Source organism: Corythoichthys intestinalis, chromosome 4 (assembly GCF_030265065.1).
Source record: "Corythoichthys intestinalis isolate RoL2023-P3 chromosome 4, ASM3026506v1, whole genome shotgun sequence".
NCBI classification, from domain to species: domain Eukaryota; kingdom Metazoa; phylum Chordata; class Actinopteri; order Syngnathiformes; family Syngnathidae; genus Corythoichthys; species Corythoichthys intestinalis.
The window spans coordinates 43,896,309-43,922,980 of NC_080398.1; the positions used below are offsets into that span (position 1 = coordinate 43,896,309).

A 26,672-nucleotide genomic window follows, 5' to 3' on the forward strand; every position below is an offset into this window, starting at 1 on the left:
CACGGGGGTGGTAGCATAATGCTTTGGGGGTGCTTTTCTACACATGGGACAGGACGAGTGCACTGTATTAAACAGAGGATGACTGAGGCCCTGAATTGTGAGATTTTGTGGAACAACCTCTTTCCCTCAGTCAGCGCATGGAATATATGTCGTGACTGGGTCTTCCAACATGAGAATGAACCGAGGCACACAGCTAGGAAAACCAAGGAGTGGCTCCGTAAGAAGCATATCAAGGTTCTAGTGTGGCCTAGCCAGTCTCTAGACCTGGACCCAATACAAAACCTTAGGGGGGAGCTCAAACTCCGTGTTTCTCAGTGACAGCCCAGAAACCTGACTGATCTAGAGAAGATCTGTGTGTAGGAGTGAGACAAGATCCCCCCCTGCAGTGTGTGCAAACCTGGTGAAAAACTACAGGAAAGATTTGACCTCTGTAATTGCAAACAAAGGCTACTGTACCAAATATTAACATTTGTTTTCTCAAGTGTTCAAATACTTATTTGCAGCTGTATCACAAAAAATAAATCGTTAAAAAATTCATAAATTGTGATTTCTGGATTTTTTTTTTAAGATTATCTCTCCCACAGTGGACATGCACCTACAATGATTTAATAAGCTTCGGCTTCTCCCGTCAGCCCTTTTCTTTTCGGGATGAACTGAATGTAAACACAAATGAATGCTGCATGTTTGGATCTGTCACGCCTGAAAAGGAAATAAAGAAAGAACAACAACAACAACAACTATATGCTACTTACTGTAGCAATAAGTAATGCTACAATAAGATAATCATCATTTATCGAGGGGACACCTACTAACCAAAAAAACTAGGAAAAGGGAGGACAGGAAAGATTAGGATATGATAGTGCAGGATGAATGTACAAGCAGTGCTAATGATGCGCAGTGTGGAATCTATATAAAGACTGATCACCTGTGTAAAATAGTGAGTTGTCATCATCATTATAGTCACTGTGTTACTGTTATTCCTGTCACGGTAAAAAATCATTAACATGATTGGTGTCTTCACTTAAATCAATACAATTAATCATATACTCATTGGCTGCCATTGATAGTGAAAAACGTCCAATCCATTTGAAACAGGAGGGCTTATTTACTGCCAACTTTCCCAGTTCAAACAGACTGGACATCTAAAATGGATAAACTAATTTAAATTCACAGCAGACGGATGAAAAGAGTCACATGACTATCAACGTCAAATGCACTAAAAGAGTTAAAAATTATTGATAATATTATTAAGCTATATTGAGCAAATGAGTTATTTTGGAAGATTTTATCAAACTCATAGCACTCTGATGCTCTCAGTTTCAAAAAAGTTGGGGAAATTCTAAATGAGCCAAGAGACATTTTCCCCTACCTTTATGTGCCTCCTCTTTGCTCCGCCGTTCGTGTTTAGATGTCTTCTTTGTCCCTACCACAGAATCCTTCACTGACAAATCTCCTACCAGGTTTACCAAGGAGAGCTTCTCCTGTTCGGCTGTCTCCAAAGACGATTTTCGTTCATCCACCGTAAGAGTAGATATTTGTTGCACTGCTTCTCTGCGCCGCAGTTCTTCCTCTCGTTTCCTGAACACAACCAGAAAAAGTTTAGGACATAAATTGGACCAAATAATATGCAGTAAACATTTTAAATTGTGTCGGTAAGTTAACACCACACAATGCTGAAAGAGTTTTTTTTTTTTAATCTTTCAGCATCATCCTATGCTTTAATGTGGCCTTTTTCAATTGTAGTGAAAATACTTTATACTGTACACATGTATCAACCTAAAAGGGAACATAAACCTCATGACCTACTGAACTATGTTTCTTCATTTTTAGTGACTTGTTATGTTGTCTTCAAAGTTGATTTTTATCACTGGGTCATACCAAAACTAAACATTCACATTTTATTTGTTCACAAGTTTTTTTTCCAGTTACGGATCCATTTGTAATTTTCATGGTAAAACGTCAGATTTCATTGAAATAGGCATTTTAAGCTGATGCGATTTTCTTAGATGTTAATTGGATGACTTCCAGCTGAAAAGTATGAATGACACAAGTTTCAAAAGCATGTAAAAAAAAAAAAACCAACTAAATCAACGTGTAGTTACAAGAAAATATTTACCACAATTTCTCATTAAATCTGCTGTCCACATCTGAAATTCTTCATACACTTTCTTCATTTACGCATATGTTGTACTGTTCTGTATATGGTTAATTATAATTTCTCATAAAGGACTTGAATCTTTGATATCATTGCAAAAATATTGTGTTTACTAAAATTGTCCAATAACACATGAAGAAAGATGTGGGTGATTATCAACAAGTAAAAAAGCTAGTGAAATATCTAATATTTTAATATTTTTCATTAATATCACAAATGCTTCTTGCGTGCCCTATCTGAAAATATAACTTCTTAGTATGTATCTTCTCGACCAAATTGTAACATGACTTTCTGACTGAACTATATTGCATAATCATAATTTTTAATAAACCAGTTGGCAAGTGACTTATGCTGCCCGGGGGGAGGGCCCTAGATCTCACTCACTTTGTTTTCTTAGTGAGGACACTAACTAAAAATGCTACAATTCTGTTATTCGTGGACAGATAAGAATGAAATTTGGTAAAAATATTCTTGGAATGTATACGCATTGATCCCCGGAGCTCGATTTTCAAATTTATTGTTGCCTGTATGTTAGCTACCAGAGGGCATACGCGCCCTTCATCTATGCTTATCATGGGTTAGGGCTGATGAGACGTTTAGGAAAGGTGATTATTATCTAGGCCTGAACGATATTGGAAAAAACTATTGTTGCGATTTTTGTGGGGTTTGCGATATATTGCGATATTATATTGCGATATTAAAAAATATATATATACATATATTTTTAAAGAAATTTTTACTAGATGACTTGAATAGCTCTTTGGAAAGACTTTGGATGACTCACCATCACCACAGTCTAAACTGTACACTGTACAGTGATCCCTCGTTTTTCGCGGTTAATGGGGACCAGAACCTGCCACGATAAAAACCGCGACGTAGCGCCCAGCAACACCGCCCCCCCCCCCCCCCCCCCACAATTTTTTGTTTTTGGGGTGTTTTTTGTGCTCAATGTATTTATTTAGACTTAGCATTGGAAAGAGATACATATAAGACAAAGTAAGTTGTTTTCTCACTTTTCCCCCCAACGTGATTTAAAAAATGTATATAAATAAATGGTTTTTAAGCACTTCAAATGTCATAATTACGATCAGTTTAAACATAACTGTCCAATCAAATTATTTTTGAACAAGAATAAAGTACTGTAGTAGAAAAATGCTTGGCTTTATTAAATGCTTCTGTTTATCTACCTTAGCTGCGACTCTTGGAGTGACATGTAGAAATTTCAAACTCCTCATGATCACTTCTGGCATTTATTTTACATGTCTCCAACATCTCCACACACTCACACACACACATTCATTCCAAAGCGGCTTCCTTGCAGAAACTGTTTAAGAAGTTAAATGATGATTGACACATTGCTCCACTTGGATGTCTGCTTCTTTGGCAAGATCAAAGACAACGAGCATCGTTAACTTTGATATGCAACTGCTGCAGTGACTGTGAGGAACAAAGGGCTGGGAGAGGGCAGGTGTGAGGCTGTGCGCAGAGGACAAAGCAAGGCGCATGTGGATTAAAAAAACTATCGCACGTGCTTGCGATGGGACTATCGCGCACGCGCACATCACGATGGCGATGTTTAAACGATATATCGTTCAGGCTTATTATTATCACTATATTCCCCAGGTTACGACATACCCGACTTACGAGATTTTGACCTTAAGACGCCGGATTCTCAAGTGTTTTTTTTTTTTTTAAATAATGTTGACTTTTGTTTTGTGATGGATGCTTTTTTTGGCGCAGAAAGCATAGAGCAGGTAATACTTTCGCACGCAAGAATGAGCGCATGTACACATGAAGAAGAGCATATTTCCGCACACAGACATGAGAAAGAGCCATTTGTTCCCACGAAGGGGAAAAAAAAAAAAAGGGGGGAAAGACCTGCAAGCCTCCGTGCACATTTGTTGCTTGTAAAGCATCCACAGAGGAAACACCTGTATATAAGACCTTTTGTACTGTTTATTGTGCGTTTTCAATTGTGGTTGAATACTTGGGGTGAGTTGATGTGATTGTTTTTGATGATGTGCAGACGCTAACTGATATGTGCTAATTGTTTTTTGTGGAATCTTATTGCTGTATCAGCAGCTAGTTATACACGCAAATTTGAATTGCTGTTATTAAAGATTGTTTTAGTTTCATTCTGCAAGTGTTGAAGAAAGCCAGCTAAACACACGGACGTCTGACATCGTCATTTCGGCGCTTAGCTCACTGTCTACTTAGCTCCAACGTCCTGGCGAGGACAGTACAATGACGTATAATACATGTTTTTGGATAGTTATTTTGAGATTTAGGGGGTATTCTGGGGTACTTAAAGGGTTAATTCCGACTTGCGTGGAAATTTGGGTCGCCAGCGTAGGAACGGAGCTCGTTCGTCCCCCAGGGACTACCTGTACTATAATGATTTGGTGTCCACATGTGGACATCACATTTTGGGTCATGTAAGCCACAATATTACATGTGGTATATAAATGTGTCCTACATGACCAAAAATATGTGTACACCAGCTCTCCATTATAATTACTGTAATATCATTTTTTAAAAATAATTAGTATTCCTATGTATTTTGTTATGAATAAATCACATTATAAATTAATAAAATGTGAATGGAAAGATAACTTTTACAATTCAAATGAATAAAAACAAATAAAATCTAGTTATGACCCCTAATAACACTTCAAGGTTTATTGTTTTTTCTTCCTTTTTTCTTAATTTCATAATATTTAACTGAACTTTAACGTAATCAAATTCTTTTAAACTGGGGGGATTGGTTATAAATGCCAATCTCTCAATGCCAGTGATGGTTGCGAGGGTTGGCGGCGCTGGCGGGCTCTCCCAGTCAAAATGGATTGTATGTCCCGCACCATCATTACCAGCTAATGAGATAAATGAGTGCGTTATAAAAGCTTAAAATAATACTGAAAACACTTTTCTGAAGAAAAAATGTGTGCCTTGACTCAACAAAGATTGGTAAAACACTGCAGTGCAGAACAAATGTGAGAGGTAAGTAAATGACAAGGAGCAAAAAAAACACGTCTGGCGGAAGACGTATGTGTGTGCATGGATGACAGAAGGAAAGACAAATACAAGGAAAGTGAGACATCAAAGAACAGATCGTCAAAGGTGTCCTGTAATGGCCTAACTAACACAAGAAAAGACAAAGACTGATGTGTAACGGAGTGTCGTTTGTTTGTCCCTCACTTGGCGGCGTCCTTGCGTAGCTGCTCGTGCCTCATGAGGAGCTGCTTCCTCTCCCTGAAGGCCTTGCGCACCGTGTAGCCCTTGTAGATGGCCTGGATGGAGGCGGCGGCGATATCCTGGATGGCGGCGATGGACAGAGCTCCGTGCTCTAGCATGAACTGGGTCACCTCGCTGTGGCCCCCCAACAGTGCGTAGTCCAGCGGCGTGTACCTGCGCATGAAAACGCCTTTGTCACTCACACGGTCTTTTGAAGGTCTTTTTACCTTTGTGACCACTATGTCTCATCGTCATTATCATCATCAAAGCCTCGCCTCTCTTCTGTGTGCTCCATGTGGTTAGGAAAGGCGCTGTAGCCCAGCAGCAACTTAACGGCATCCAGATAGCCATTGTTGCAAGACCAGTGGAGAGCGGTCCGCCCCTGCGTGAACAAAGTCATACAAGTGGTGAATTGAAATGGAAAAAATGGAGGGGTGCCAACCACTTACTGCAGACAGGCTGTACAACAGGTAAACAAACTGTACCCTTCAAATGCACAGATGAAGTTGCTGTTTCTCATCTTTATGTGGAGCTCGTCACTAGGGGTGTGACAAAATAACGAAATGGTGATATATCGTGATACTTTGTGTCCCAAAAGGTTATCGATATGCTCCTGCCAAGAATCGAGATATAATTTTAAAAAGGTGTCAGTGTCAAAAAATAAAAAGGAACCAACAAGTTGCTACCAAAATCTTCCACCATAATAGTGTCTCAGTTAACTTTAAGGCTGCATTGACGGTGCACGAAGCCCAATCCATTTAGGCTGGGAACATTCGTTCATTTGAAACCAGATCATTCAGTTATTCTGTCCGATTTTCAGGGCATTTACAGGTCACTTACGGTTCATTTTAGGGCATTTATAGGTCATTTCCTCTTGAGTTTGAGTGTCCGCCTATTCATTTGGGTGATTCCCTGGTCACTTCCTGTTCTGTAACTCAAAATAAACAGGAAGTGACCCATAAAGTACCCCAAAATCAACAGGAAGTAACTGAACATCAACATGTAAATGACCTTAAATCAGACATGTCCAAAGTCCGGCCTGGGGTCCAAATGCGGCCCGTGTTCAAATTTCATCCGGCCCCCAGCCTCTGTCATAAAATCAATAACGTCTGACCCCCACACAGACTTAATAAATTGGTCAGCAGTACTGCTACCAGCATATGAAGTAGCTTACACACTAAATGCTACTCCTCATTTACCAACTAAAAGGCAGCAGCACTCTAAGCAACATTACCCCGTATGACCCGTTACTCCCAATTTTCTAAAATGGCGACAATCAACAAAAAAATAAGAAAGTTGACTGCGACGGCCGACGCTTCAAGGATAGGTGGAAATTGGACTATTTCTTCACTAAAATACGCAACAACTGTGTCTGCCTCATTTGCAAAGAGACAGTCACTGTTTTTAAAGAGTTTAATGTGAGGCGATATTACCAAACAAGACACGCTGACATGTACAACAAGATTACAGGGAAGATATGTAGCGAGAAATTGAAGCAACTTGAAGCTAGTTTAATTTTACAGCAGCTGTATTTCGCAAGAGCCTGAGAGATGAAAGAGAACGCCACAAAGGCTAGTTGCGAGATTGTTGAAATTATTAATTAAAAAAAAAAAAAGCAAATGTGACACACCAAATGGCTAAAATTTGCTTAAATACTTAAAGGATGTCAGCCAAGGTCAGCCCCCCACATTTTTACCAAATCCAAATTTGGCCTCCTTTGCAAAAAGTTTGGACACCCCTGCCTTAAATGGTCCAAAATTACCTCATTGCCTGGCATTGGCTGCCACTGACGGCCATAGACGTTCAATCCGTTTGAAGTGGGAGGGATGGCAGCGAATGAACGAAAGTTCATTCGCTGCCACCCTCCCAGTTCAAATGGATTGGACGTCTACTTGTGATAAACTCTATCTAATTCACAGCAGAAGCTTGTTTTTCTGTTTATTAGTTGTTTGTAGAATATCCTAGAATTATTTCCTGACCAATGTATCGATAATTGTTGTATCGCCATATCATCAGATCATCGTTATCGTGAGCTTTGTATCGCAAACCGTATCGTATCGTGAGGTACCAAGAGGTTCCCACTCCTACTCGTTACCAAACAAAAAAAATTCATAATTATGGCAAAACATTCCTAAACTCACTTCAATTGGTAGCTCTTTAATATCTAGATGTCGCAATTAGCAAAACTCACTGAAAAGTGCAGTGCACAAGTGCCAAAATCAAGGCCGGCAACCAGATCCGGCACACCACATAATTTTGTGCATTTGGGCTCCTTCTCACTCGCCTAGTGGCCTCTTCTCACTATCTGGTTGCCGTCTTCTTTCGACTATGTTCCGGCATCTCGCTACTCGCGCTGGTGTAATGTGGGGGGCCCTCCCTCACACAAGGTGGGTGCCCACTCCTGCACTGAATCCTAGGGGCCGTGGTGGCACCTCAGTTTTCCCGGCTCAGTGGAGGTTGAGGGCAGTGGTAGGACGGAGGTTGTGCACTTTCTCGTCCTTTACCCCGGAAGATGATTGGAGGCAGCTCAGATAGGCTGCCAGACCACCCTGGGTCCTCCTGGGGTGCAGATCATGTGGGTGGGAGTGTGAGCTGGGTCTGCGCCCGGTTTTCCTAACGGCTCCTGCGCAACAGTTCTATTCTCCGCATGACTAAGGGGCCGTTTACATGGTGACTCTCCGAGAAGACAAAACATTTCATGTTTGCGTCTCAAATGTTCCGTCTCCATTCGACCAATGTTGCAATTCCGCATCAAAACGATGTAGTATTCATGCCAGGCCCTAGGGGGCAGTGCAAATGTACAAGGCGACAGCGAATGATGCACTTTGACCTCAACAACCTCCTCAGCCCGGAAGAGAACATGCCCGCCCACTCCAAGCGATGGCATTTTTCTTTTGCTCCAAAAGGCACAAAAATGGAAACATTCAACATATTTAAATTAAAAAATACTATTAAAACAGTAAATTAAAGCCAACGTTCTGCCATTTGCTGTTTTTAATGTTTAGTAGCACCGATGTGCACGCCCAATGTGACGTGTGCGAGTGCTGAACTGCTGACGTTAACGGCGCGGGAGCTTTCCATTGATATTCATGCAGAGCAAGCCCACTCAAGCTCCCGCAGTCGAATCCTTCCACTTTGCAGGCAGGATTCCAAGGTTTGCGTCTTTGCCATCCGTCTTTGCTGACACCATATGAAAGCGAGGCCAGCCCGCAACACAGTGATTGCGTCTTCATATCACAGAGACACCATGTAAACTGCCCCCAAAACACATCTTTGAGTTTGTTGTACACGCATGATTAGTTATTACTAGACACATGAGTATGATTGATCCATCCATCCATTGTGACAGGATTAGTGATTACATAGACACAAGTAGGATGTCAACTTATTAATGCTCGCAGGTAATTTATCCTAATACCTGGTTCCCCATTAAACATCACCAACATTGTTTGCAACGTCATCCTGCCCTATCACATTCCAATCAGACATACAGTGTATAACAAAAGTGAGTACACACCTTGCATTTCTGCAGATATTTAAGTATATCTTTTCATGGGACAACACTGACAAAATGACACTTTGACACAATGAAAAGTAGTCTGTGTGCTGCTTATATAATAGAGTTAATATATAGGGGTGTCAAACGATTAAAATTTTTAATCGAGTTACTTACAGCTTAAAAATTAATTAAGCGTAATTAATCGCAATTAATCGCAATTCAAACCATCTATAAAATATGCCATACTTTTCTGTAAATTATTGTTGGAATGGAAAGATAAGACACAAGGCGGATATATACATACAACATACGGTACATAAGTACTGTATTTGTTTATTGTAACAATAAATCCACAAATGGCATTATTAACATTCTTTCTGTTAAAGTGATCCACGTATAGAAAGACTTGTAGTTTTTAAAAGACAAATGTTATAGTTACAAGTTATAGTAATTTTATATTAAAACCCCTCTTCATGTTTTCGTTTTAATAAAATTTGTAAAATTTTCAATCAAAAGTAGAGTTAATATAATAATAATAAGAATAAAAATAACAATAATAAGAATAGAGTGACCAAAGTCTGAGTAAGTTTTACGTGTATTTTGCATAGCTATTTTGATATGGAATGCCAGTTCATTTTGCATTGTTGTTTAACTGTGAGAATAGGGCCTCATTACTATAGACTTAAGTGTTTTTCTTTTGTGAACATTATTTTTTTTGAGAGAGATAGGAATATTATTTTTGTTGTGCTTTCACTAAACAATACTTATGTTTGTTGTGAAGGAGAAGCTTATGCCAATAAATGGCGCGGTCCAAAGAACGCCTGTGTCCACTCGCCTTTATAAAATACATATCTCGGTACATATCTTACCTAAAATACAACAAGAGACACATAATTGCCACTAAATGAAAGAAAACTTACCGAAATATGTGTGGAGCACTAATAGCAAATTGCATTGCATTGTGCATACAGCATAAACATCTCACAACTACTAATTCTCCCACGTTTAGAAGAAATAATATTAGTATGGAACGGCACTGCCCCGAAGCAGCCGGTAGCATTCTCTTCACTCTTAATGTCCATAAACGGCCTCATTGTAATCTGTTTAAGGCAATGTGTGAGCTGGTCATTCAGTGCATGCGTTAATTGCGTCAAATATTTTAACGTGATTAATTTTAAAAATTAATTAACGCCCGTTAACGCGATAATTTTGGCAGCCCTATTCATATATTTTCCCCTCAAAATATAGCCATTAATATCGAAACCCCTGGCAACAAAAGTGAGTACACCCCTAAATGTCCAAATTGAGTACTGCTTGTCATTTTCCCTCCAAAATGTCATGTGACTCATTACTGGAGTGCTGTCAGCATTGCTGCAGAGATTGAAGAGGTGGGGGGTCAGCGTGTTAGTGCTCAAACCATACGGCGCACTCTACATCAAATGACTGTCACTCCTGGAGGAAGCCTCTTCTGAAGACGGTACACAAGAAAGCCCGCAAACAGTTTGCTGAAGACATGTCAACAAAGCACATGGGTTACTGGAACCATGTCCTATGGTCTGATGAGACGGGCGTGCTTGTCAGTGTTGTCCCATGAAAAGATATACTTAAATATCTGCATAAATGCGAGGGGTGTACTCACTTTTGTGATACACTGCATCTCCCCTATTCCCATCCGTCTGATTACGAGTCATATCCCGATCCCCTCTTCGTAAGAAAAGGCATATGTAACTCGTAACGCTACGTAAGATTAGGTAGCAGCAAGGACGTAGGTTTGGTCTCAACATTGGTAGGGACGATATAATAGCATAACCTGCATGTACACTTTTTGCTGGGGACGGGACATTAATAAAACTAAACAGATTGGGTGAACGGGGGTCAGGGCCACATTTCTCATGAATATGGAACCAATTAATTGATAGCCTAAATCAGGGGTTCCCAACCTATTCCACTAAGGCACACTGTGGGTGCAGGATTTCATTCTTACCAAACAAGATGACAACACTTTTTCCCCAATCTGGTGTTTTACAAGTGCAATCAGTTGATTGCAGTCAGGTGTGGCTTGTTTTAGCAGAAGCCTCATTGGTTCAACTGTCTCTGCTGGATCGGCTGGAACAAAAACCAGGACCCACAGTGTGCCTTGAGGACTGGGTTGAAAACCCCTGGCCTAAATGATCAATTCAAAATAAATCCGTATCAACTGATACTTTTACATGCATTGGTTCAGGTAATACACTGTTTGATTCAAACCTTTGTTTTCAAAAACTACTAAAGAAACATTTTGAAAACTTCCAAAATAAATGTCTGGTTTTTATTACCAAACATAAACAAAATGAAAATAATTCACTTAATACTGGTAGGGTCAATTCTAGCCTTACGACATATGGGAAGACAATCTAAATTCCCTATATAACTGAACTCATTATATAATGCAAATAAGGTTGCTTCAAAGTTGGTGGGGACAATTTTAGCATCCTAAAAAGTTGGTAATGTTATGTCCCTATACCATCCCTATGTAAACCTACGCCCTTGGGTAGCAGCATTTATTCATGTTCATGTGTTCCTTGTTCTCTTTCCCCTCTTTTCTCTCTCATCCCCCAATCTAGTACTTCTTAATTATTTTCTGTTAAGCCCACCCCCTCAGGAAGACGTAAATGTTTCGCGCCCCCCTCAACTCTCTGCGGCCACTGTAAATAGTATAATTTGTCGATAAAATTATAAAATATTTCAACTGCATAACATTGTGTCAGTTTTTAAATTAAGAAAAACAAGTAATATAGATGAACTTAAAATAGAGTATAACTTTATTAACATTGTTTTGTTTGTAAAAGAAAAGACTTAAAGCATAGACTTCACCATCACTATCTGATGGTGAAGTCTATGCTTAAAGCGCATCAGTTAGCCAAAAAAAAAAAAAAAAAAAGTCACATCCGTACTGTAAAAATACACACAAGGGATATTTTTGACCATTTGATACTGAAAAATAAATTCAATAATTAATAATATTTCAAATTGATTAGCAACATTAACTCATGAGGACAATATGCCAAACAATTTGACCAAAAAAAACAAAAATAGAACAAAAACGACAGTGTCATTGGACAGATGGACAGTTTTTAAAAAACATTTTTTTACTGCAGGCAGTATCAGCTCCTTTGCTATGGTGTGGGGTTATTTTGCACTGAGCATGCTAATAGTGCTTGCTGATATACTGATCTAACACTGAAAAAGCAGGATGATTGTTGGCAATATTCGACACGTTTTCGTTGAAAAACAATTAAGCCGCTTTTAAATGTGATTGGGGTCTTTGTGTGCCGTCTTAATTGATCTGGCGACCTGCTGTAGGTTGCAAACATTTTTCCTCAACTCCCACTGTATTAAAAGTCAAAGCCAAACGCTACATACGCTTTGTCATATTTCCTCGTCTTAACTCTTCGTATCTCCACTGCTCTTTGCTGTGTGCTATTGTTTGGTTCAAAAATACTGCACACACTCTGAAAATTAGATTGCCTCTGTCACCCACTGAGTGTATGTGCAATCACACATTATTTTAGTATGTTCCCCGAAGTCACATGCACCCCCCCCCCCAGCATCGTTTTGCGCCCCCCTGGGGGTGTGCCCAGCTTTTTGAGAAGTACTGCCCTAATTCCTCGTCTGTTCAGCTTTATTTTCCGAATAAACAACACAATCTATACAACCACAAGATGAGTATACCAAACTCCCAAGTGGCACATTGAAACTGTTTCACTCTTAAAAGAAAATCGGATTTACTGTTCTCTGTGTCTAAGCAGCTGAACAGGACATGTTTAAAATAAATAAATAAATAAAAATAAGACGGATATTACAAGCATTTCTTTACTTGCTTCTGATTTCAAAAGCAGCCATAATTCAATTTGTCACATACTGTATATAGGGCGATGTTACACTCAGTTAATTTTGCAGTCACCCGCTGAGGGAAACCATAACTATGACGTGGCCCACAATCAAAAATAGGTTTGATATCCCTGGTATAAAAAAGTGTCCACATCCCTTTTCAAATGGTTGGTTTTTGCACTATAAAAAAAATTAACCCAAATGATCCCCATTGTTACTCATTGGTTGCCATTGCTTGTGATAGACGTCCAATCCATTTGACGTGAGAGGCCTGGCAGTAAATTCTAGCCAATGAGTATATACACTGGATTGACTTGAGGATGCAGCATTGCAGATTCCTACCTCCTTGTCCTGGATGTTTGGATCAGCATGTTTTTCCATGAGTACTGCCATGCAGGTGATATAGCCACCATAAGCAGCACACTGCAGTGGAGTCCGGCCTGCTTGGTCCTGCCCGACAGATATAGATCACGAAAGTCTTCAGAAGATGTAACAACAAAGTCGGTTTTAATTTATAAGATTATGCCACTACAAAATAGACTAAGTGAATCAAACGAAGATTCCGAATTCAATATTTCTGTTATCTTATTTTGCAATTATCTGAGAAGAGACCTATATTAGAAAGTGGAAGCAGCTCTCAGCAGGATTTATTTCGGTAACAAACAACCACAATAAGAAACACTGTTTCAATAAAACCATAGTTCCAGTGTATCACAAAAGTGAGTACGCCCCTTGCATTTCTGCAGATATTTCAGTATATTTTTTCATGGGACAACACTGACAAAATGACACTTTGACACAATGAAAAGTAGTCTGTGTGCAGCTTATATAATAGAGTTAATTTATTTTCTCCTCAAAATAACTCAAAATATAGCCATTACGATCCAAACCCCTGGCAACAAAAGTGAGTACACCCCTTTGAAAAATCGTACATCCTTAAATGTCCAAATTGAGTACTGCTTGTCATTTTCCCTCCAAAATGTCATTTGACTCGTGACAGGATCGCTGTCAGCATTGCTGCATAGATTGAAGAGGTGGGGGTCAGCCTGTTAGTGCTCAGACCATACGCCGTACTCTACATCAAATTGGTGTGCATGGCTGTCACCCCAGGAGGAAGCCTCTTCTGAAGACGGTACACAAGAAAGCCCGCAAACAGTTTGCTGAAGACATGTCAACAAAGCACATGGATTACTGGAACCATGTCCTATGGTCTGATGAGATGAAGATTAATTTGTTTGATTCCGATGGTCTCAAGCATGTGTGGCGGCGACCAGGTGAGGAGTACAAAGATAAGTGTGTCATGCCTACAGTCAAGCATGGTGGTGGGAATGACCCCCCCCCCCCCCCCACCTCTTCAATATCTGCAGCAATGCTGACAGCAGTCCTGTAACGTGTCACATGACATTTTGGAGGGAAAATGGCAAGCAGTACTCAATTTGGACATTTAGGGATGTACGTAGTTTCTAAGGTTTAGTTATTAATGGCTATATTTTGAGTTATTTTGAGAGGAAAATAAATGAACTTTATTATATAAGCTGCACACAGACTACTTTTCATTGTGTCAAAGTGTCATTTTGTCAGTATTGTCCAATGAAAAGATATAAATATCTCCAGAAATGCGAGGAGTGTACTCACTTTTGTGATACACTGTATGTTTTCTCTTACACTGAGTCTCATTAGGTGTGTACTTAGAAGCATGTTTTGTATGCTAGACTATGTAACTACTGTAATTTTCAGACTAAAACCCGTTACTTTCCCCCCTCATTTTGAATCCTGCGGCTTATAGTCCAGTGCGGCTTATTTGTTGATTTATTTGGGTTAATAGGTAACACTTTATTTGACAGCGGCGTCATAAGGCTGTCATAACACTGTCATAATTATGACATGGCACTTTTCATGAGTATTAATGATTGCCTATGACACATGTCATTAAATGTCATCCAGCAAATGTTGTCACTAATTCCATTTACTGTTATGTCCAGCTCGGCTCTTTTACTTCCATTCAAAAGTGGGATAAGCTGCCGGATGACACGAGGCTAGGTTCATACTACAAGTCTTAATGCAAAATTCCGATTTTTTGTCATATGTTATTTTGGCGTTGCCTGGTAAACCAGACTCACCACTGTTCCAGCGATTGAGTCTGGCGACCGTCCGGCGGATCCAAAGGCGGAGCAAGCCACAGCAAACAGACAGCGGAGTGGACCAATCAGCGACGGGCAGACATGACGTTGTTAAAGCAACAAGTAATTAGCGTGAGCAGAGAATGGAGAAGTTTACTCAACATGGCTCGCGCGAGCCATGTTGACTGTTGTCAATGACTTGTTTTGATGTGTTTTTGGTAATTTAAAACTGGTTTTAACGCAGATTGGAACATATTCTCGGCTCTCCCGGTCGCCATCTGTGTTGTTGTAGACACGACTTTGAGCGTCACGCAAATAAACGAATCTGATTGGACGATTGATTTTGTACCTTGCTCGAGAGACTGTTGATGGGCTGGGTCCCAGACTATTTCTCACAGTGTTTGAAAAATACAGGGAGAATAGTCTGGCTGTGCCAGGCAAATTTTGGCGTGCCCGTTCAGACTGCCTTTGTCCATTGAGCCCGTTCAAGTATCACACATGAGCACGAATTCACAGTCCGAGATGTGCAGTGCAAACTGACCCGCATGCGCAGGAGCATCAAACCAAATACTGTCCCAACGGCATTCTAGGGTGATCATATTTTGATTTCCAAAAAGAGGACACAAATAACAGACATAAATAATCCCCGTTTAGTCTTATATTATAAGTTTATATAGATTGATAGTAATCACGCACAGTGCATGCATCTCGGCGGTGTAAGCAATCTTGAAATATTTCTTATTTGGAGCACAGATAACCTCCCATTTGATTTTTTTATGACTTGTCAAGCTCGCCTCTTCCCAAAAAGCCGCATTCAAGCTAATGCACAGCTCCATCGCTAATGTAGCACCCTGCCCCTCTCGCTCTTTGCTGACGTAATTGCTGCATGAATTCCGATTTGGGGGATTTGACAGTTCAGACCGCAGCCTCATTCTGAAAAAATGATCAGATTTTAACCACATACGAAGGTGACCCTGATTGGATTTGAAATTGTCCTCTTTTATGCGACCTGTCCCGTTCAGACAGTCATGTTAATACCTGACTCGAGTAGGAAAAACATGAAATAATCGGATTTGTGCATTAAGACCTGCGGTATGAGCCTAGCCTAAATGACATCTGTCGTAAACATTCATTAACTAATTCACTCCCAGACATTTTCAACTGAGCAAGGCCCTTCGCTCCCGACCGTTTTACTGGATTTTGACTGATTTTGCAAGGCCCACAGAAAATTCTGTTCTATTGCTATATAAACATGGAACCCACCAAAAGAAAGATTAGACTCTCTTCTTTCAGCAGAAAAAACGTTCATATCTTTTTCCATTCTTTAAAAATCAGCATTAGAAAATAGGTTAGTTTGAGCAATTTTCCAATTTCTGATGAAAAAACGGAGAAATTGAGCTTTTGTGAAAGCATACATTTCAAACATAACGTTGACTTATACACAGCTATTTTTTGCTTTAGTTACATCCCAACCATCTGAATAATGTTTTCCTTTTACAAAATAAGATAAACAACAAGACAAATATAGCTTTTGATAGCAAAGTAAGAATGTATTTATACATAAAGAACTAAAAAGATGACGCTGTTCTGGCCGCGACAGCCGGTTAAGCCTTTCCCTCATCACCATCTGTCTCAGAATTTTTTGGAGTCTCTGCTGGCTCTGCTCGCGAGCAGCACGGACTCAAAGGCATTGTCAGCTGCACTAGTGATCCCGGTCGTTCCGCCCGGTTGTCCAGCGCCTGGCATCCTGGACGTCCTACCGGTTGGTCTACTCGGTCGTCCGCCGCCTGGCATCCATTCGGTCATCTTTCGCCGTCGCCCGGCCGTGTGGCTTGGCCGTTCGTTGCTGTTGAATCGGGTTGCGGGTCTTACCAAATGCACTACTGCCCTCCAGTGGCCAGTTTTATTGCTTTAAAATGGATTTTCAGCTTTGTGCTTTGGAGCTGAATTGAATCACGACCAAGAGATGTCTTTTTTTGAGAAAAAAAAAAAAAAAAAGAATAAAAAGAATAAAAAAGTATAAATACGTGTTTGGGACACTGAAACAATTAAAAAATAGAACGTATTTATACGTTTTTGGGAGCAAATGAGTTCATGGTCATGACAGTGTCATGTCAAAATTATGACTGTCTTATGACGCCGCTGTCAAATAAAGTGTTACCGGTTAATATCTTTTTGTGTAAATATCCCATAATACAGTGAGGACAGCTGCGGCTTATAGTCCGGTGCGGCTTATCTATGAACAAATGTCGTTTTCGTGTCAAATTTGGTGGGTGGCAGCTTATAGTCAGGTGCGACTTATCGCCCGTAAATTACGGTACCCAGTTTACGTAGTCATAGTAAATTATACATCTCACCCATAAAATTATAAATAATTGCGCAACTGCTGCTAAAACTCAGAATGGCTACCGAGTAAGTTTGAAAATAATTGGCTCTTTAATGAAAGAGTTGTGAAAGGCCAAACAACTGCCAAACCTCCGACTGGCGAAGTCTGAGCTGGGAACTCCGTGGGTTTGATGATGTTCACATCATAACACATCAATATTCATGTACTTGTCTTTGTTGATTTTGTAAGGAAAAAAAGTGATATTTAGGAAGGGTCAAACTCAGCTGGAAACACGTCAGCGGTAAGCATGTGCCGGTTAGCGGTTTCACGGTTTACCGTGGTGTGAAAACGCCGCGGTTTCAAAACCACTAAAATTTTCCGTCAGACCGTAGTACGGTATTCGCTATTTTTCATGTGTCAAAAATGCAGCCAGAAGTGGTTTGGCGCGGCAGCGCTCACCCCTCCCGTTTGTTGCTGTGTGTGAAAGTAACGCTATCGGCTAGACAGCCAGTGAACCCAAAAACAAATACTCCAAACATAAGGCGTACTTTTTTTCAATTTATTAAGCTCTCAAATCGTGGTAAGTGGGATTTACAAAATGAATACATTTAAAACGTTGTACAATTGTATTTTTCCATGTGTGAGTAGCTTCAACAGATTAGGGCCATGAAAAGTTCGCCAAAAACAAAACACACATTTTCCTTTCAAATTTAATATACAAACTAACTAAAAGCTTACAAAGACGAATGTTAGCCTAGGCTTAGCTGGGAGAGCAACTTCGTCGAGTGTTACAGCCGCAGAGTGAGAAAACAAGCTCGATTCGCTTGAATGAAGGGGAAAAGGGGATAGCATCAAAGATCGCTAATTGCGAAAGATGCTCTTGCCCTAAGCACAAATCCACGTTCGCTGGATCAAGGAGAGGTATCACTCCCAATGTTTTTTTTTTTTAGATGAAACCTTTCCACAACAATATTTACACTTTAAACTAACTTATACATTTTTAACTAACTTATTAACTTATGAATTCTTTGTTTTTTAACACATAGGCATGACATCATGTAGACTAGAGCTGACACAGTGGCTGAAAATGGCGAAACTTCACTTGAGCTTTTCCACCCTCAAAAAAAGTCATGCACAACTTGAGCCTTGGCTGTGGCTATAATCTATAAGTTATATTTATTTTGATTTTATTTAATATATTTGTTTTTTTTTATATTGATAATTTATTTTAACAATATATTCATGTTCCATTTTGCAACTATGTTCTGAAAAAAAAAAAAAAAAAAAACCTGTTCAATGGAAAAAAATTTTTTTTTTTAACCCATACATCTCAAAACAACACATTTTGGAGCTATAATTGCAATACTGTGATACCGTGAAACCGCAGTATTTTTGCCCACGGTTATCGTACCATCAAAATCTCATACCGGCACATGCCTAGTCAGCGGTGGGAGGGAATTGAAAACGATGTGAGTACATGGAAAGCGCTTGGTTCCTGTGGCAAAGGTGATGCCTGCTGGTGGAGATGGAGACGATTTACAGTGGGGAGAACAAGTATTTGATACACTGCCAATGGGTTTTCCCATTGTGAGTGTATCAATTACTTGTTCTCCCCACTGTATTTCGTTTCAATATCATATTTTTATCGATTGTCATAATGATATAATGTTTCTCCTGATTATGAGGCCATTTGTCGGCTTAAAAATGTATTAAATTGTTTTTCCCCTGGCCAACACTCACTTCCTCGGCAAGTTTAAAGACCATGCAAGTCCGCCTCTGAATAAAAGCCTGAGGCTTGAATCTATTCACACCTTTTGTATTACACCAGCACATAAACGCAAGAGCTCACCTGTACATTGGGGCTAATCCCGTTCTCCATTAAGATCTGACAGACCTCAGCATTCCCTCCCAGAGCTGCCCAGTGCAGAGCCGTGTGACCATCCACATCCACCAGGTCGACACGTGCGGAGCCTTTGTGCAACACAGTAAGCCGGGATGTATACAACATACAACTGCAGGGAAAATGGCATATTGAATATTGGAAGAGACTGCTACCTTAGACACCCACCTTTGATGAGCGTGAGAATGACATCTCTGTGACCCATCTCACAGGCACGAAACAGCGGCGTGTGTTTCATCACATCCAGGGAGTCCACCATGGCTCCTCTATCTAATAGCAATTGGACGGTGTTTACGTGGCCCGACAAAGCGGCTGCATGCAGCGCTGTTGGAGCAATAACAACATTAAAATCAGGGTATCCCGCTAAATGGGTGACACACATCTCAATATATCGCAGTAGAGGTAAAGTACCGCAGCGGAGAACGGGGTAAGTTGTCACACTGGAGAACGGATTTAGTTTGCAGAGTTGGCATAAGTCAACCACTAGAGGTAATGCTGTGCAATAATATATCAGTATTGAAATGATCAGATTGCGCCAATAAAAAAATCTGCTTGTCTTTTCAGTAAAGTGTCAAATATCTTTGAGGTCAGGCAATTACTTTTTTAAAGGTGAATTAAAAAAAATGTAAGGTAATCAATTAACTTTTTTGTGGACTTTTACACAATAGGTTATGAGTCATAAAACTGCTTCCATTAAAAGTATTAGAAAAAAGGTACAGTTTTAATCATGGGCGTCGCCAGACATACAGTATTTCACTGGGGCACATGCCCCAGTATTGATCTGCACTGCCTCAGTATAAATTTCACCAGTAAAAAAAATAATAAAATACTTTGGAGTTTTAGGTCTACATAGCATAATCTACAGAATGCACCTATTTAATATGGTCCTATTACTCTATTCACTCCATACAGGGTACACAATCTGCACATGGCTCTTTAATATGGTAATTCACGCACGTAACTTTGGCTGTGATAGGCATATGACTTCATACTTCCGCAAAGCACTTTTGGGAGATATGCTACATTCATGTGTATCGGGAGATCTGAGCTCCCTAGTTGGAAAATCGTTATGATGTGTGTAAGGTAAGGTAAGGAAAGGTAAGGTGGGATGAAAACACGGTTGCCACAAAGAGGGGCAGCCTATTTTAATGCTCCAACAATACATCACAAGTTCAGTGACGGATTGCCGCTTTTTATAGACACCATGTAATAGAGAATAATTTTTTTCGAATGTGCGAACACGTGAATGCAGCATCAAGATTACGGTGTGAGTGCCAAACTGCCAATCATACAGTCAACGGTGCAAATTATAGCTTCCCCTATGCTTTACAGGTTAGCGCCAGATAAACTGCCCATCCTTCTCACTCAATAGCTTCGTCTAATATTGTGTTGATCTGATATCAATACTGATTATATTTATTGGTATTTGTTTATATGAACAAAATGGATACAATCAATCTGTATGAATTAATTGCCTAGCTTTAGGGATAAAACCAATAACGATTTTGTATGTGTGCTCATCATAATTTCAAGCTTTTTACAGGCATTTCATTTCTTACTGCAGTCGGTGTAATGTCTTATGTCTTGTCTATATGTGATGTCTTTTTTTTTTTTTTTATTATTTCCATTTGACTGAAAAAGCATTACTCTTGCAAATGGATTTTAGAAAGTTTGCTCGAGCAAGGATAAATAAGCAAGGAGGAATGGGAGAGGCAAGCTAGGTAACCCACCTAGGCAACATAAACCGCTTTTAGGTCACAACCTACTATTTGACAAACACTGATTATTTGTACAACAGTTACAGGGATGTTTCCCTATTTCTGTCCGGACAAAGTAGAGTAGCAGTGTGTAGGAAGAGGTAAAGGAGAGATGGAAGTTGATGAGCATGAGAAGAGGTGAATTGACTATCAACAAGGGATGTCCCAATTTTGATTTTGAATACTGATCGCTGAAAAACAAAAAAATGTCACTTTTTTACAGAAACTTGTACCATATTGGCCCGAATATAAGACTGTGTTTATTGCATTGAAATAAGACTGAAAAAGTGGGAGTCGTTTTATATTCGGGGTCTAGACATTATACCTATTCACAATGCTAGATGGCGCCAGATATCATTGTCATCATATCATTGCAAAATAACATGCTTTTTCTCTCAAATATATTGTTATAATCATTTGTTTCAGATGTACTGTAATTATTTTTTGTATAAAAATTAATTTGGTGTTCAAAAAGTCTTCTTTCAAACTTGAGTCTTGAAAAAGACGGGATCGTCTTATAATCAGGGCCGGCTTATATTCGGCATTTTGGTTTGATTATATATAGTTTAAAGTGCTATTTCTGACTTTTTATGATAGATAAGTACTAAAAAAAATAATTTGTTCGCTCGCCAGTGCCCCACTGTGCCCTAGTATTGTATTAGGTTGAGCGACACCCCTCGTTTTGATTCATATTCACTAGTTTGCCAGTTGCTTGCGAGTGGTTAGTTTAGCTTTTAGCTAAAAACATGTGTTGTGGTTGGTTGTCTCAATTTGAATGGAGATGGTTGTCACACTATCCTCAGTTCTAAGGGTTCAAATTAGGGCTGTCAAACGATTAAAATTTTTAATCGAGTTAATTACAGCTTAAAAATTAATTAATCGTAATTAATCGCAATTAATCGCAATTCAAACCATCCAAATCATTCTTTTAGATCAGGGGTCCCCAAATTACGGACCGGGGGCTGGATTCGGCCCACCTCCACATTTAGTACGGCCCCCTGAACATTTTTTTCCCCCTCAATAGTGTTATTTATTTCCTGGCTTTTTTCTGTGAAGAACCCAGAGAGGGTTATTTGGTTATTATCTATTTGATTAATAGTGTTATTATTAATTATTATTATTAAATATTTTATTATATTATAATATATTATATTAATTTTTATTTTATTTTATTTACTTTTGTTCAGTGAAGAATCCAGAAAGGGTTATTTGATTGTGGCTTTCTGAAAAACTGAAATACATTTTTACATTTAGGCACTCCTGCAATCGTCACACTTTTTCTGTTACAAACTGACCCGCCCCTCATCAGAGAAAAGTTATGTGGCCCTCACAGGAAAAAGTTTGGGGACCCCTGTTTTAGATATTAAGTATCCTTGTGAGAAATGAATGACTATTCTAAGACATGTTGATCCAATATTATTCATGAAAGAGTAAAAATTGTGACAACTGACTACGATCTCAACTACACCTACCAGCCACAACATAATGACCAATTTCATAATTTAATGGTAATAAGAGTTGTTTCAAATATTCTGCCTTTACAAAGATATCAATGAAGAAACATTAAGGGGGAGTTTACACATCCAAATCTTGACAGGAAGTTGTGTGGTCAACAGTCAGTCATGCTGTCCTTCACGCTGTCTTACTTGCAAATGCCTTCATAAACAATAATGGCCAAACTGGACATGGTCATTATATATTGTATCTTTGGCGCCACCGTTGCGGTAAAGTGTCACGAGTGTGTTCATGTGTGAACATGCAGGGAGACAGTGGCGGAAGGGAGTCTATATGGTGAGCGCGCGCTTATTTTGCGCATGCTATTAGCTTCCCTCTCGTGCTTCTGTAAGGGAAATCCCCTTTGACTTAGCCATGCCTCGCCTCTGAGGCTGCACACTTGACAAGCATAGTTAAGAGAATGAGTGCTGCGTAAAGTATATTACAACTCATTTAAGCCCCATACACACATAGCCCAGAGGACCACTCATTTCATTTCAGTGGCGCTCACCAGTGCCACCGTACTTGTCGGCCATATTGATGTCGATATGTGGCGTGAGGGCCAACATGGTGCGGATGACATCATCGCCGCCCTTCCCGGCTGCCCACATGAACGCTGTCCTGCCTTCCAAGTCGGGTTCATCCTTTACCGACGGGTGGGAAAGAAACACACCTACTGTTTCCTATTCACGGACACACAAGAAAAAGAACTCGGACTGATGGAGTGATATATAGGAAAGAGTTTTCGGTAACACTTTACGATAAGTGTCCTTTAATTAACATTAGTTAATGCATTTTTACACAATAACTAATGTTTAAGTAACATTACAATAATTAATATAATTGCTTATCTGACATTTGTTAATATATTGATTAACATGAGTTAAAGCATTAGTTAATGCATAACCACACAGTAACTAATGGTTTGGTAACATTAAAAATATACGTATATAAGCCTATATAGGGTTAGGGTTTAGGGTTAGGGTTTGTTAACTTAAGCATTTATAATTTCTTAGTTAAGGGACACATGTGCTACACTTTACAATAAGGGTCCAAAAAACACTGAGTAATGGTTAATAAAGGTTAAGTAATACTTATGAGGTACGTTCACTTGAAATAATACCATACTTAAGGTTAGGTTAGCAGCACTCAAGGACTCACAGAGCAATGGTTCTCATTTTAAAATAACATAATCACTTACTAGTAGCAGTATACATTAATAACTATTTATTAATGCACTAATGTGTATGTGAATTAATGTTAAGTAATGTTTTATATACTGTATATTATATATTATAACCTAACCTTAAGTATGGTATTATTTCACGTAAACGTACCTCATAAGTATTACTTAACCTTAACCCTGGAGATCCCACGGCGTCAAAGTGAATGTTTTTTGGACCCTTATTGTGAAGTGAGGCACATGTGTCCCTTAACTAAGAAATTAAAAATGCATAGGTCCCCCCCTTAACATTTATTAACCATCACTGAATGCTTTTTGGACAATTAGTGTAAAGTGTAGCACATGTGGCCCTTAACTAAGAAAACCCTAAACCCTAACCCTAACCTTAATTTTACCAAACTATTAGTTACTGTCTGGTTATGCATTAACTAATGCATTAACTAATGTTAATTACTCCATTACTAGATTTTAAATAAGGGATTATATGAATTATTGTAATGTTACTTAAACATTATTGTCCTAAAATGCATTAACTAATGCATTAACTTAATGCATTAACTCATGTTAATTAATATATTAATGTTAAATAAGGGATTAAATTAATTATTCTCATGTTACCTAAACATGAGTTATTGTCTAAAAATGCATTAACTAATGTTAATTAAGGGACCCTTATTGTAAAGTGTTACCGAGTTTCAACTATTTTTACATGTAGAAAAGTCACAATGTATGTACTGTATATTCATTAGGTGGTACACCACATGTGCATGACTCACAGCATTGTTACTCTGAGCTCCGTAATGAAGAGGTGTCGCTCCCTGGCTGTCTGATGGAATGGTGCCTGATGTGTTTCTCTCCAGCAGCAGGTGGACAATACTAGCGTGGCCTGAGAACAAAGGTTCATATCAAATGAATGCCCAATCAAGCAGTTTCCCCAACACCACATTGTTCCTATACAAAAGTTCAATTTCAAAAGTAAACCAGCTCAAAGTACGTGTCGGTGTGTAATTGCCCGTAAAATTAATTCAATACTGTTTTGCATGATATTTTTTTAGATATTTGAAAGGAGGAATTAAGATGTAATTAGGATAATGCGGAAAAACTAACCACAAGTTATCTCATAAACATAACATTGGTATTTATGTAACCTTTGCAGGTTAAGGTTTGAGTTTTTTCCTGATCAACTGGAATCTTCCTAGCACCAAAACAGGATGAACATTATAGAAAATGAATGAAAGAATGAATTTATATTTACTTCTAAACATTACAAAAGCAGATGTTTTAACTGCTTACTGAATTCCTTGTAGAGATGCACGATAATGCATTTTTCAACCCATACCGATAACCGATAATTTCCTCCTCATTCCAACCGATAACCGATAATGTCAAGCCGATAGTTTTGTTAAAAGATTTATGTAAAATTTTAAAGTATACACAAGAGAAAATATTACTGTGCAAAAATATAATTTATAATAATTTGTTTTTTCAACATCAAATGTGAACAAGTACGTAGTAAATTCAACATCTAAATAATGACAGATTGTCTGACCTTGTGTAATGGTAAACTTTTGGCAACAATTACTTACAGAGTAAATACCTAAGTTGCACAAAAATGCCTTTGAAAGTAAGCTACACTACACTGCAAAAACACACCTCCTTAAAACTAGTCAATTTTAAGTGTGAATCTATTGGAAATAAGTGAAATTATCTGCCAGCGCTTCAAGTGTATTTCACTCAGATTTCTTGGAAGAAAAATAGCTAGCTGAAAATAAGCTTAACAGCCTTATTTTAAGCAATAAATTATTATTAAAAAAAACTTGTTTGTCAGAAATGTTCTTTATTCAAGAATAGGTATGGTTCAAAACAATATTTGAAAGCAATTTTTAAATTGAGAAATGTTAATGAGTGCCAATAAGTTTTGATTATCTACTGTGACTGTAACTGAGCAGGCAAATAAGTTAAATAATTTGAAAAGTGATTGCTAAAGTTATATGCTTTGTTGTACACTGTGAAAATGATTAACTCAAAAGAGGGAGATGTCATGTATCCATTGTACAGCGCTTTGTTTACATTTGCGGCACTCATGACTAGGGATGGGAATCGAAATCCGATTCCAATTCGGAACCGGTTCCGAGTGTTTCGAGGCCTCGACATCACAATGAAAAAGCCTTAACGATCCCTTTAACGATTCCTAAAGACGCGTATTGCGTCGTGACGTGTGTTGTTGTCCAGACGCATCAAACTAGCATGGCGCCAAGAACCACTCGCTCAGACGTTTGACTACACTTCACCAGGAAAGAGTGTGAAAATGAAAGGTTACGACGGGTAAGCACGAGCATTGCAGCCATAAACATAACAATGACAGCACGTAGGTTCAAACGCTCGAAAGTGTGTCTTCACTTCACGAGGAAAAATTACAACAAAGCGACTTGCAGTCATTGCAAGGTGGAGATAACTGCATCGGGAGGGAATACGACTGCGCTGTCCTCACAGAGAGGCTAAGCTCAGTCCTGGCTATACAGCTAGCTAAACTCCCAAATGACGATGCAGAAGACGTTGGTATAATTTGGGTTTAATTTGCTGACTTTATTCAACCATCACTTGAAGAGTGAAACTAAGAATAGAAATGAAACAAATCAATTTCGTCCCCAATAACAAACAGGTTTGCATCAACGTAAATCAGCGATGATTAGCTGCTAATAACAGTAATAACAAATGGTTAGCATTCGTTCGCTAGCATTAGCACATCGTTCAAACCACTACACAACTGGATTTAAGTGTCCGATCGCGAGTGGAAACACAACAACAACAACACAAAAGATGATACATACAGGCGTTGCCTCTGTAGATATCAACATTAACAAAGAACGTAGGCTCGTAGAAGTGTTTCCCTCTCTCACTAACTCGCTCACTCACTTGGATGCGGCATTTCTTCTTTGGGTGTAAGCGCGCTCTTCTTCACGTGAGGAAGCGCAAGGGCGCCCCCACTTGGGCGTGTAAGCGCCACAAAAACTAAAAGGCATGCAATTCAATGTAATGGTAAATAATACACGTTAACCCAGTAGTCCCCAAACTGCGGCCCGTGGCCCAAATACAGCCCGCCTCCACATTTGGTCCGGGCATTTTGAATTTTTTTT

General features: G+C 39.1%; 1 protein-coding gene across 2 annotated transcripts in view; it reads right to left on the reverse strand.

The window, feature by feature from the left end:
- Positions 1-26,672, reverse strand: part of invs (inversin) — a 110,921-nt gene that overhangs the window by 24,449 nt on the left and 59,800 nt on the right. For both annotated transcript variants that reach the window (XM_057835504.1, XM_057835503.1), the window contains 8 exons: positions 24,312-24,421; positions 22,864-23,035; positions 19,270-19,425; positions 19,051-19,172; positions 13,098-13,205; positions 5,662-5,768; positions 5,351-5,560; positions 1,370-1,578 (listed from right to left, as the gene is read on the reverse strand). In XM_057835504.1, coding sequence (XP_057691487.1) covers positions 1,370-1,578; positions 5,351-5,560; positions 5,662-5,768; positions 13,098-13,205; positions 19,051-19,172; positions 19,270-19,425; positions 22,864-23,035; positions 24,312-24,421 — 1,194 coding nt within the window. The remainder of the gene's footprint in view (positions 1-1,369; positions 1,579-5,350; positions 5,561-5,661; positions 5,769-13,097; positions 13,206-19,050; positions 19,173-19,269; positions 19,426-22,863; positions 23,036-24,311; positions 24,422-26,672) is intronic.